The sequence below is a fragment of the Psittacula echo genome (assembly GCF_963264785.1).
Source record: "Psittacula echo genome assembly, chromosome: 3".
Lineage (NCBI taxonomy): Eukaryota > Metazoa > Chordata > Aves > Psittaciformes > Psittacidae > Psittacula > Psittacula echo.
In genome coordinates, this window is record NC_137736.1 from 108506626 (window position 1) to 108520716 (window position 14091).

General features: G+C 36.9%; 1 protein-coding gene across 1 annotated transcript in view; it reads right to left on the bottom strand.

The window, feature by feature from the left end:
- SGCG (sarcoglycan gamma) overlaps positions 1–14091 on the bottom strand; it is a gene marked incomplete at both ends in the record, with an annotated part of 68416 nt that overhangs the window by 10251 nt on the left and 44074 nt on the right. Inside the window, one exon of the mRNA XM_080613167.1 lies at positions 11279–11351. Within this exon, the coding sequence (XP_080469293.1) occupies positions 11279–11351 (73 nt within the window). The remainder of the gene's footprint in view (positions 1–11278; positions 11352–14091) is intronic.

Genomic DNA, 14091 nt, shown 5'->3' on the forward strand with positions numbered 1-14091 from the left:
TGCTGGGCTTTGCTGGTAGTTTGTAACATCCCTGACCTATAAAAATAGACAAATGCACACTCTAATGCATGAAACATCCCAAATACTTCAGTAATGGCAGAGGTATTCTAATAATTACACAAGGATGTAGTAGGTTCTGCTTTTTCTGGTAGCCTTCTTCCTTGGGACAATGATGTTCTTGACATTTACGTACATAAAAATACTGTCAGTCCTGATGTATAAAGCACTAGCAGTTGTTACAAGAGGGCTACTAATAGCAGTACAGGATTTCGTATGGCATGTATAATACTGCTGAAAGATTCTTTCTTTTAAAAAATAGTTATGGAAAATTAGATTAAATCAAGTATCAGCACGGTTTAAAATGCTAATAATGTAGGGTTACTGAGCTTATAAAATAAACTCTCAAATCTGTAATGAATTCTGTATGATCAAGGAAATCTCTATTAAAAAGTTGCTGTTACCTTTATAGCTATATTTTCTGCAGCACACAAAGTTTATTAGATTCCCCTCCCAGATGTCTGTGCTCCTAAGGGACAGGAGCACTTCATTACTTGACTTCTTCAGGGCTGAGTTCTCGATTCTGGAGGGGACAAAAACGGACCACTGAACCACTTTACTATTTCCCTTTCTGCCAACTCTCAGGAAGTAGCTGTCATATATGACACATCTGGGCTTATGGTGCTTGGCTGAATAAAGTGGAGCTACAGTGAAATTATAAAATCCCATTGCTATCAATGGAGTCAATATTTAATGAAAAGCCACTTCGTGATGGAATGGAAAAACCAAGAAGACAGATCACAAATACTCACTAGGCTCAACTAAGCGCAGCTCACCTATTGGGAATGCATTTTCTAAAGCTGAAAGATGGCCTTACAGAATCTTGAGTCACTGCAGTAATGGATTCTTACTCTGTGAGATTTACGCTAGCCAATCATTGGGTAGAAATAAAATAATAATCAGATTCTATGGATAAATTCATTTGTCCACAGATCAAATTTATCCATGTTTAATCCTATATTTAAATTATTTTATCCATGAACTTATTAAAATCTTACAACTCTTAACAGCTTGGATATGGAGTCAAGTCTGTTACTTGCTCTACTGAAGAATCAGGGTTCCTAAACTTTAAGTACTGCACTATCAGAACTGAAGAACCCAAGAAAACAAATTAGATTGTGTTCCTCTAGTGACGAGGACAAACAATATAAGACTTTCATCCTCTCTTGTGCTTCAGGCTGTGGGCAATTTGATGACCCCAGATTTGAAGAAATGAGAGATTGTGCTGTTTTCCACCTACAAAGTTGCAGATTTGCAAGCTTGAAGAACAAAGTAAATTACAGAAAGATATTGGAGATGAACAGTCCAGAGCAGTACAGAAACCAGAAAAACCCTCAGAACAAGAATTGCTGGAGTCAATGGAACAGCTGTAGAAGATAACAAATATAAATGTAAATACAAGCATTGGAGGCAGATGCACAGTTAATGAGATTAGTATAAAAAAAAATCTGAATTTGATGTAGAAGATATACAGAAGGTTTTGAAGAAAGAAGAGGTCCAGAAATTGGTAGCAATGGAAACATTAAGACTGTATTTGAAATTCTCAAAGTCTTTAGTGAGTATAAGACAACTACATTTATTTGCAATTTAGAAAGAAAAGACACTTCTTTTAGGTAAATATGATGGTGTTACGACTTTCCTGAAAAGACAAACTTCTAGCACGGCCAGGGCCTCCAAGCTAATTATTAGCTTGGAAGGACTCATTACCTTGTGCCTGATATCAAACAAGAGCCATTAATTGGCAGCATTTGCTAATCTTAGTTACAAGGTTATATAAACTATGATTAACATTTTTGATGAATTTATGGAATATAGGGTTATAAGTGGAAGAGCTTTACTCCGGGATTTTATTTCCCAGCACAGTGCATGGCCTTATTTCCTATGATGAATTGTTATTTCTTCAGAGAAACCAAATATGGCACAATAAGTGCATGACTCCTCTAAAAAAAACATAGTTGACTATAGCAAGGAATACAGGTGATCCCCTGTGCACCCTTCAAAATGAACAGAGAGAAATAGGCACTGCTAGGGCATAATTAGTCTTACATAGTTTCAATGTCTTTGTTAGGATAAAAATGTAATACGCTCTAATGGTGCTTGCTGCCTTCCACCAAGAGGTGATGAGATTTGAGATCGATAGCTACACTAGATGTCTAAATGAGTTGAATCAATTCCATGTGAACTATCTGCCTGAGCAGCTGTAAACCCCAGGGGCCATGCTCCATGTGCATCAGTCTCTCTGAAAATGCATCTGTGTGGGTGGCTTGTGGGAGGATCCCTTCACACTTCTGTGAACGAATGAATGAATGGAAGAATGAATGGGTGTTTCTGCTTGAAGAGAGGGGAATTCTAAATCTGGATGAGCATCTGAGATGATCTTCTAGGTCTGGACTCTGATGTATGAATTCAGCCTGAATATGTAAGAGCAAAATGGTAACCACAAGTGTGCGCTGAATTATCAGCTAAATCACATGCACGAACAGTGAATAAATCATTTAGGATCAGCCAAAGAGTTAGGCAGATACAGATGAGGGGATTTTTATCTTTAAACCCTACTCCATACATATAGAAAGTGTGGCTGATTTTTAAAGAAGTTTTTTTTTTTTTTTCCCAGCTTATTTTGCTTTATGTTAAAAATGATAAAGGACGAAGGGCAGATCCATGAGGCAGTCCATTCCTTTTGGGTGGCAGTCTTAAATGCTGGGAGTATTTGCTGCTCTTGAAGATGTCAGCTGGCATGTTCTTCAGCATATTTTCCTTTAATTTAAATTTAAAAATTTCTCATAATTTCTTTTTATTTCTTGTGATAGTCTGTGTTCCAAATCTGTTCTGTATTTATGTTCTAAATCTGAGTGGGAACAGATGACAGTAAAACTCAGTTAAGAGATTCTGGGTTCAAGGGAATTGCTTAGCATATGCATACCAGGCACTAACACGGCTTATGGCTTACGGGTGATCTCTGTGCAGAAGCACAATTACAAAGCCAGATTTGAAAAACAGATGTTTCCAGCTCCCAAGGTTTTGGTTAACAGAACTAGTTCATGTAAGCAATATAAAAGAAATATTCAAAGTACTAAGACAAATGCATTTACATGTTCTCTTAGAAAGAGAATAAACCAGTGCCCAATTTTAACAGTATTTTCAGAAGACTATAAAAGGTAATTTAAAACATCTATAACCTATTAAAAAACACAGAAGATATGATTATTACGGTGTAGTTATGTATTTACTAGTTCTCTATCCATCTTAAATATTGAGGTATTTTTGCCTGTTTGTCCACTGTCACTCAATGCAGAGCTCCTGAAGGAAGGAAGACTAAAGATCAGAACTGATGGATGATTAAAATAGAAGCTTCTCTCAGGACTGACAGTTGTGATAAAGAGTGGTAAGCAGAGCTAATTTGAAAGAGGTCTCTGTGATGACCTCAATTTTAGGATTTTATGATGTGCTGACTCTCCAGGTAATTAAAAATGGCCAAGGCCCCACTGAATGTGATTGAATCTGGCACATCACAGATGTTCCAAGCATGGATATCTTTTCCAAATGACTTTAATGGTACTAAATAATAACTTCTTGTATTATAAAATTTTACTCTCATAACACTATTTGCATCACTATTGTAAAAAATCAGGTTAGTATTTTAATTATGTGTATTTTCATAAAATTACATTCCTTGTTTAAATTTGCCAAGCCTTTTTTTTTTTTTTTTTATATCTCAACCAATTTTTTCTTTAATATGCAGAAGCATAGGAAAATATCAAGTAACTGGAATTGATCAGTACATGCTGCTCATAGTTTCCACTTGTTCTGCATTAAAAGAAACACTCAAGTGAAGAGGGCTTGGCTGACAATTGGGTTACACTGTTCCCCTCTTGTGATTCATTAGTACAGTGTCTGAACATGCCACACTCTCATCAGATTCCTCACAACTGAGGTATCGTAACTGCACACACAGGCAGAGAGGAAAGAGTGAGAGTAGCAAGAGTGCATATATACAATATATCTGGGAAGAATTACTGTTATCAGGAAATGCTTCCCTTTCTTCTTCCGGTATTTGCCACGTGCACATCCTCATGGTAGGTGACTCCTGTTTCCTGTCTGATACAGGTGCGGAGAGGTATGAGGTGAAAGATAATGTAAGGGATACTCTACCCAGCTCAATGTTAAGTCTTACACCAGTGACAGCACAATTATAGACTTACAACTATGGCTACAGGTGGTCATCTGCAAGGTGTTTGTAACTGTGACAATCATTAATGAAGTTTTCACGGCAGCTTGCTCTCTGGCGGAGTATGTTGTAATCACCGATGGTAAGTTCCCTTGGCAACCTCACTGAGCAGACTGACATTGTCAGATACCCAGTTTAACAGCGCTGGAGTAGAAAATCATTAAAACTTTGGTCTCTGCACTGCAGATATATGACTGTCTCACACAAGACTGTCCCATACAAGCAGCAGAAATGACTCCTATTGATCTTAATGTGTTAAGTGACATCTCTGAAAACCTGAGGCTTTAGAAAAAGCATCAGCCGCTACCTGACTGTCTTAAACTGAAAGTCCGTTCTGACAGCAAGCAGAAACCTGCATGTGTTCTCAGGGAGATCTTACCTTGCAAAAAGGCCACTAACATCAGTGCATGGATTTCCTCTCCTCCTGAGGTATCTATCTATCACTCACTGGTTTCAAACGCCAGCAGTCCTTTGAAACAAGAAACGTGTTGTAGGAATTCAGGAGAGCAGCTCTGACTGACAACACACCCATGTGGAAACAGGCTCACTAGGAGACCTGAGTCCTGTTCCCACTGGTCACCCAATGTCCCTCCTACCTCCGGAGGGAAACCTCTGTAAGAGCACGACAGACATCAGATTCAGAATTACAGAAGGCAGGATGATCTAATCTGCAGAGGTAGATCTATTTCCTATAGTCATATGGTCCATATGTAAAATGATATATATGCCCCGCAGGTGAAGCGTTATGGTTTGTAAACTAAATTGCACTGAACAAGATTTTGCAACAATATAGGTGCACAGAAATAGACAGTAATGCAACACAGAGAAAGCATATTCTGCTTGGAAAATGCTTTTCACTTTAGGATTAATATTTTCAAGTAAACACACTGCTTAAAAGAAGTCCGTAAGTGAAGTAGTACCCAAGCCTTTGCTAATAAGATATTTTGAGATACCTGAGTCAGAACTGCTTCTGAAAATGTAATAAATACGATATCCTGTATCATCTGATCATTATAAATGATGGCTTTTTTACAGATTTGAGTCCATCAGATGAATGGAAAGAAATTTTTAAGCTTGCAAAAGAAACATTTTATGGTATTCTTAGTTAACTTGAATGAAATAAAGTATATGAATGCAAATTTGTATCTAGCAAATTAATGCCGGGGCTCATGAAATTACATTGCAGTAGAAATATCTCACAAGTCAGGGAGCAGAGATGCTTTACAAATACTGAATCATAACTGTCGACTTACTTCTCCGTTACATAATTCATTCTCCTCTGACTGACTGGGCTTTTGATTTTCATAATGAGTACAAATAAAAATCACTGTACTCCAATTAGTCAGATGGTATTTTTAGGCAATTAGCATGTAAGCATCAGTAATAAAACTATGATTAAGCAATGATTTAGCAAATGTTTTTTACCCTGGTTGCTTCTATACATCTCTTACCAGATTTCCTTCATAATTGCTACTCATGCAACCACATACCCCCACAACTTCAGTTTCCAGCCTTTCTCTCTGTCTTATTACACAGTTTAACCCTAGCAAATACTTCAAGTGCAAAAGGAAATCATATTATCAGTGGGAAATGGAAAGGATAAAAGTAAGCCTTCATAAAGAATCACAGTAAAGTAGAAGCCATAAGAAAATGGAGTTATTTGATGCCACATAACAGAAGGAAAAATTAAAGGGGACATATTTATTCTGAATATACAGATAAGGAGGTCTACCAGCAATCCATCAGTACAGTAATTTCCCTTAACCAAATACTTAGAAGACACATAATTATGCCCTCAAATTATCAATATTCTATAACATGTAGTTCACAAGCTAGGAAATATATATATTTATGCTTTTAAGCACTGGACGTACGCATTTTATTAAAATATGAAGCAATGCTTCTAAAATTATATATTTAAAGTTTCAGTGAATGCCAATATTATATGTTTGTTTAAAAAACATCTACTTTTCTGGGAATTACTGAAGTCTTTTCACAATACACCCACATTTGGATAACATTTTATATATATATTTGTAATGATACTCTAACAAAAATTGATTCTCTGGAAGAGTGACATCATTTCTGCTACAGTGCTATTCAAATCCAAGAAGGGTGGAAAGCTGTGGGTCACTTTTGAACTTGGATGTAAACCCTCAGTTGAAGAATTGGCAAAATACCACAAACTGACTGTACTAAGAGTTAATTCTCACAGGATTTGTGCTCAGAAGAAACAGTTTCTGGCTGTCAGACATCCATATGTGGCAAATATGAGAACAAAGCTAGTACTCATTCATGAGCATTATATTAATTATGCATAGTATGCAGTTAGTTAATAAATGGAAAGATGTCACTTTTGTAAGCACATTTCCGTAAGTTTGGGAAACTTGAATACTCAGCTCAGAAACATTGTTTCGAGATTTAAAGAATTTTGCTCATTGTTTTGCCTTAGCCATGTAGTTCACAAGAAGTGAACAGTATCAAAATGACAAAACTTTCAAGGATATAAAATATAGAAGGAATAAAATAATATGCCAAATAGTATTCTAAAGTGCTATAAATTATCAGAAAACTATGTTAGCATCAGATTGCAAAAACGTCTAAACTGAGACACTAATTTTCACATCAAGATTGTTATTTGATAACTGAGGATATAAAAGGGTATGTGTGCTGGCATGAAGCTCTCAATAATACAAGAAGAGGCTACTTCCAGTAACTAACATGGAACCTCTGGAGAAGCTGGCTTTTAGAAAATTTCTATAAACATCTCTTTCCACATCTGCTAGTTCCATTAGTTACTGTTACAGTTTTCCCACCTACATTTTGGGTTACAAGATAGGTATCCAAATATGAGCTTCCATAATTCTATTTAAATTCCTTGATTTGGAAAGCAAGGTACCCATCTTCCATTAAAACGTTGCTGTGATTTAGTTAGAGGTGGGAGCTAAATTCTATAGAAGCCCCTGGAGACCTGATCAAAAATAATCAATATTATAATATGTACAACCTATATTACATATAGAATCATAGAATCATAGAATAGTTAGGGTTGGAAAGGACCTTAAGATCATCTAGTTCCAACCCCCCTGCCATGGGCAGGGATAACACAATCCTATTGATACTGCTATTCAGCCAGGAATTATGAAGCATCAGTTCAGTTCCCTTGTCATCTAGAGGGAAATGAAACCTGTATCCATCACCTTCATTTACCAGACTATGAAACACTTTGACAGGTGTAAAGAGCTGGATTGTGGCAATACCTGTGTTGAATGCAAGCCTTTGTACAACCAAATAATCCAGGAAGAAACAGAACAAATAAAGAGGAGACAAGCTAGAGGCCAGGACATTCATCTGGTTCTTCTTCCAGGATTACTTTTGTAACTGAAAACCCCTGGTATCCTCCTGCTCTTGGATGGATGCCCTAAACAAGAGTAACTTGTGCTTCCTCTTGCTTGCTCTCTTGTAGTCCCATGACCATACAGAAAATCTGGTTCAGCTACAGGAGAGAGGATGTGACTCAGTAAATAGGTGCTTGTTGAGGTTCAACAAGAAAAATTGCCAGATCCTGGATCTGAGCCACAACAAACCTCTGCACTGCTACAGGCTTGGTGAAGAGTGGCTGAAAAGCTGCTTGGTGGAAAACAAGCTGGGGATGCTGATTGATGGCCTAACTCTGCACCTGGAAGATGTGTAGGCACTCGACTATGTGAGGCAACTGAATTGCTGGCAGAAGTAGGAGTCCAGACATATTTCTGTTCTTATTAATGACAACTGGCTAATTCTAATGAGGTACCTCCTCAGTGCTGTGTTTCTGCATAGGCTATTTCCTGGATATATCCAAATCCTCCGGTTGACTATAAGCATGCCATTGAGATGTCTGTCAGAATTTTATTATGTGTGAGACCCCGTGTACAGGTCTCTGTTGGTCCTACTTTGTATTATATTTTGTAAATGAAACTAGGTATCTTATTTAGATACAAGAAATCCAGGAAAGGAATTAAAAAGTAGGCAATGTAATTTTAAACCTAGGAAAGCTTCATTTTTGAAATTTCTGTTTTGTTGTTGTAATTCTTCCTACCAGTTGGAAGTAAGTGCAAGCACATCTCTTTATGGGTGAGTCATGAATTCAATCTATTAGACTGAAAAGGACTCTATATGTTTCCTTCAAATTACAGAATGAAAAGACAGTTACTGACTGCAGTATAATTGCATTGCTCTGTCTCCATTACTTAGCTGTAAAAAGATATGTTCTAACACACTTATCTATTTGTTCCCAGAAAACCAGTCTATCTTGAAATTCAGCATTTGGACAGGAAAGCCAGCAAAATGTGTAATTCAGAAGGCCATTTATGTCATCTTTGTTTCCAATCCTGCCCTAAATCTGAATGACAGAGAGTGAATATGGCCTCTGTTCATATGACACTAGCTGAAAAGTTATAAGCATTAACAGCTTTCCAATCAGCTCCTTGAAACATGCAACTACATTTGAAGTGGATGGGTTTTCTTGAAGCAGTATTCCCTATATTTAATGCTTCATATCATGGCGCTTCATATCACATTCATCTAACATATCATATTCACATGGTACAGCACAACTACTGAAGGAAAAATAGAGGAAAAATTGAAGAAGATTAATAGACCGTGAAAGTGCGACGATAAGGCTTGAGGTGAGCAAACAGGTTATATTACCTATAACTTGGTACTCACAACCTTAATATGGAAAAGGAGCATATTCAACTTAAGATAGAAAAGTAATACTTAAAATGGCATTTTAAATTTTCATACTGAAGTTTTTCAGTAGGTAGTTTCTTGTATATAACAACGTGGAATGAAACAGAATATTTGTAAAGCATTAAAAAATAACCATTCATTGGTAAATGTGTTTGAGCTCTTTCACAACAGAATGCATGAATTTTGTTTACAATGGCATTTAAGATTACCCTTGAAAGTAACCTTTTTCCAGCATGAGTTTTATAAATAATTCCTTTCTGCCTACGTCTTAACTTAGCATCAGCACTGCAGACAAATGCATTTGCTTCTTGATGCTCCCCAGAAGCCATCACTGCCACCTCTGCTTTCAGACTTGATGCCAATTATGACAGAGAAAAATATAAATAAATAAAATTAAAGGAACAAGGTGTTTTGAACTGGGTAAGGGCCTGCCAGGACATGAGGAAATGGTTTATACATTGCACAGCTTCATGTCCTAATATTCAGCATTTTTCTTAGGGTTAAGCTAATTTGCCCTCTAGCACAGGTGTTTGCCAGCTCTTAGGATTTAGGTCAAATACTAAGGTCAGTTGCAAGTGTCAGTGTTGAAGTGGCTATGTAGGTGTTTCTTTGATGTTATAATTATTAGCAAACTTCTGTAAATTCTGGAAGAATCTGTACTTTCCACTATTTTAAGTTAACTGAAGACAGAAGTGAATGAGATTTTAAAAATTACACGTGACCTCTGCTAACACATACAAACGTGTTTGTAATTGTGGTAAAAGTCACTAGGGAGATAAGCCACTCATCCATGCAGTAGAACTTTACAAGTTATTTGAATGAATCTCAATGAATTTGAATTAATCTCAATGAATTTGAATTTCCTTCAAATTATATCCTATTTCAAAACCGGGGAAAAATTTATAATAATAATAGTTGTATATAGTCTGAAACAGTGTAATTGTTTTTGAATGAAGTGCAGATAAGAACTTAAAATTGACTACAACATAATGAATGTAGGATAAAACTATTAGATTTAAGCCTGTTAAAAAATTGATGATGCATTTGAAGTGAAGTAATAACCACAGAAGAGTTGATATGTATCCTATGAAAATTTGCAGAGATTCTTGTCTTTGTAACTACAAAATTCAACATCCTACCTTATAAAAATTGAGATAATGGCAGAGATGACAAATCTACAACATAATGAATCCAATCCCTACAAAATCAGGCAATGTTCGCTACAATGCATAATCCTACATATTGATCAAAGTCTGTCACATCCAAATTCTACCACAGTAGAAGACACACACTTTTGAAAGTGGACAAGAACATGTAAAAACTGATGTCTTGAGCTCATTTGATCTTTGAATGCACACATATCTTACTGTAAGTAAATCTTAAATATCAAGGAGAAAATTAAAAGAAGTATCTTAACGGTCTTCCTCTCATTTGCCATTCTCAATTTGAAAATTCAGTCACCAAGATACAGTGGTTTTGAAAACTTTAATCATCTTCCATTACTCTCTAGTAGTTATCCCTATTGGAGAAAAAAAAACCTAAGAAGAGAAATTACGACAGAAAGCAGCAAACTGCCAAGGAATAAAAGCACAGAAGTATAGTTGTTAAAGAGATCCTCTTTCGTTTCAAACCTTTCTTTGAACTGGCTTTTGAAAAGAAACATAACATGTTCATGAACAGAACGTAATCTGAGTTTATTACCTCATCATAACCAACTTATTACAAGCTAATTTGGGATACTCAAAATTACACAGAATAATGCAGAAAGAAATGCTATCCCTGAATTAAGGGGCTCTGAAACATACAAAGTAGTTTATAATGATTTTCTCACCCCAAACTTCTCTTCAGTCATACAGAGCATTGCACATTTCTAAAGTGTTCTTACTAGTGTTTCCTCAGGCTGACAGTAGTTTCTAAAAATGTTGACTAATTATAGGCCAATGACCTATTGCAGACAAGCAACTTCTATAGCAACATAATAGAAAAAGTCATACCTAAGGTTTTCAACTCTGAAAAATAGAAGCTTCCTGAAAAACTTTCCACAGTATATTATGAGCTTTAAATATTCACCACCAACAATAAAGCATTCAAAATATCTTTCAAAATTGCAGAGCAATGTATAATTTTCATTTAAAACAGTAATTTGTTTTATATTACAGTTCTGCAAATGCTGTTGAAAATGCCATGTTCAGAAAAAATATGAATATCTATAGCAAACAATGTTTACTTATTAGATTTATGTTTTTATGTATTAATTCTTACCTAAGCTGTTTAAAGGCTTCTGCTTTCACAAGTGGTGTTTCTACAGAATGTTCAAAAAGTGCTCCTTCAGGCCCTGCAAAAAACAAAGAAAAATACAAAGTTCAAATGGAAAGAAAACAGCAACAGTGATTTATATGGCCATCTTGATACTAAAAATTAAGATAAGTAATCATATATTAACAGTTAATAAGACAATTAAAATATAGCTACAGTACAGCTATACTATTACAGCATCGATTAGAACAACCCAATACATGAGTAATGTAAAAATTCTTGTGTAAATTTTAAAATGAAATCCAAAAAGTGTGAAGGCAGAGAAATTTTAAACTACTTGAGACAACAAAATAAGTAGTAAGATTGTTAAAGTGCAGCTTCCATTAGAGTCAATAGAGAGAATTAAATTTCCACAAAATCTTTGTGAATGTTACAGACCTAAATATTCATAACGGAAGAAAGCCACTGGGAAATATCAGCATTAATGCACTAGTGAGGGGGTGGTGGTGGTAGTGTAATAGGGAATGAAAAGGCTTATCTGCATATTTTAAGCTTTCACCTCTAAGTAAGAGTAAAACCTTGCCTTCCTGTGAGAAAAATTAAGTATGACACTAAAACCCCTAAAACAATCTCACGGCAAATTTTTTTTTTTTTTTTTCAATTGCCCTAAATAATTTCTTATTTTCATTACCTACTTTATATTTTAAACTGTAAAGAAATAACATCAAATATGGCATGAATATTACTACATTTACTGTTTTATAGACTATTACTTATGAATTTAATCCTACAATACACAAGCTCAAGATACTTATTTTCTTAATGAGAGGACTCAAGTCAGAAAGCTTCATTAATACCCCCTACACACCCTATCAAGCACAGACTATCCGTATCTTCAAAGTCTAAAAGAATGTTTACTCATACCCTCAAATTGTCCCCTACTTACCTTACCTTCTGAGCAGAACTGTTTAAATCAAACATACTTCTTCACGTTGCATTTCAGCATTAACTACTCAAACTGTAAACCTTTCTTTCCATAGAACAGAGCACTAGAAAATCACTGACAATTCTCAGCAAATCTTTAAGACATTACGAAAGACAAACAAGCAGGACAAGTATTAAACTGGAGAAAGGGCAATACAATATGCTTCTCCATAAAGATACCAATCCCCTCTGCCCTGCCACCTTTTCTTCAAGAAAAGTGGAGGCTAAGCAAATACATTCTATTAATTTCTTACCTTCTCACCACCAAAATATTACCCAATACAACAGTCATTATATATAAATTACAATTTGTACCTGTTAAAAAGTTTTTTGTGCAGTACTTGAGACGGTTTTATATCTGCTGAACGGATTTTATTGCATATAATTTTATCTGCTTGAGCCTATTTTCTCCCTTCTATAGACAGCCTTCCAGGTAGCAAGTTTGAAGGGCAGGCAAGGGAGTGAAAAAGTGGACTCCTATGGCCACGGACTCTAGTCATTACTGCAGGAAGATTCTGGTTCCAGCTAGTCCTGTGACTCCACTCCTACTGCCATGACAATATTATTAGTTATAAAGCAGTAATTTATTTGCTAGCTAATACACTCTTACAAGGTGGGTTTTACTGTCACCAATGCCAACTGAATGTATAAAACCCTACCAGAACAAAATGTTGATGTTCGATACTTCCGTAGCAGAGTAATAAATGTCTGCAAAAGATGCAGGTCATTACTGAATATTGAAAAGGTTGTAATCGGAGTAATTAATTGTCATGAAGAGTTGAGCTGAGATTCACTCTCACACACTTAAAATTCCTATGATCTCTATGATGTAGGTGTCACAGATGACGTAGAGGCAGAATTCAGTTACCTAATCATATGTACCTACTGTATTCTAAAATAGAATCATAGAATCATAGAATCATAGAATAGTTAAGGTTGGAAAGGACCTTGAGATCATCTAGTTCTAACCCCCCTGCCATGGGCAGGGACACCCCACACTAAACCGTATCACCCAAGGCCTCATCCAACCTGGCCTTGAACACCACCAAGGATGGAGCATTCACAACTTCCCTGGGCAACCAATTCCAGTGCCTCACCACCCTCTCAGTAAAGAATTTCTTCCTTATATCCAATCTAAACTTCCCCTGTTTAAGTTTGAACCCATTACCCCTTGTCCTGTCACTACAGTCCGTAAAGAAGAGCCCCTCCCCAGCATCCTTGTAGGCCCCCTTCAGATACTGGAAGGCTGCTATGAGGTCTCCACGTAGCCTTCTCTTCTCCAGGCTGAACAGCCCCAACTTTCTCAGCCTGTCTCCATACAGGAGGTGCTCCAGTCCCCTGATCATCCTCGTGGCCCTCCTCTGGACTTGTTCCAACAGTTCTATGTCCTTTTTATGATGAGGACACCAGAACTGCACACAACACTCCAAGTGAGGTCTCAGGAGAGCAGAGTAGAGGGGCAGGATCACCTCCTTTGACCTGCTGGTCACGCTTCTCTGGATGCAGCCCAGGATACGGTTGGCTTTCTGGGCTGCGAGCGCACACTGAAGCCGGCTCATGTTCATTTTCTCATCGACCAACACCCCCAAGTCCTTCTCTGCAGGGCTGCTCTGAATCTCTTCTCTGCCCAACCTGTAGCTGTGCCTGGGATTGCTCCGACCCAGGTGTAGGACCTCGCACTTGGCATGGTTAAACTTCATCAGGTTGGCATCAGCCCACCTCACAAGCGTGTCGAGGTCCCTCTGGATGGCATCCCTTCCCTCCGGCGTATCAACCGAACCACACAGCTTGGTGTCATCGGCAAACTTGCTGAGGGCGCACTCAATCCCACTGTC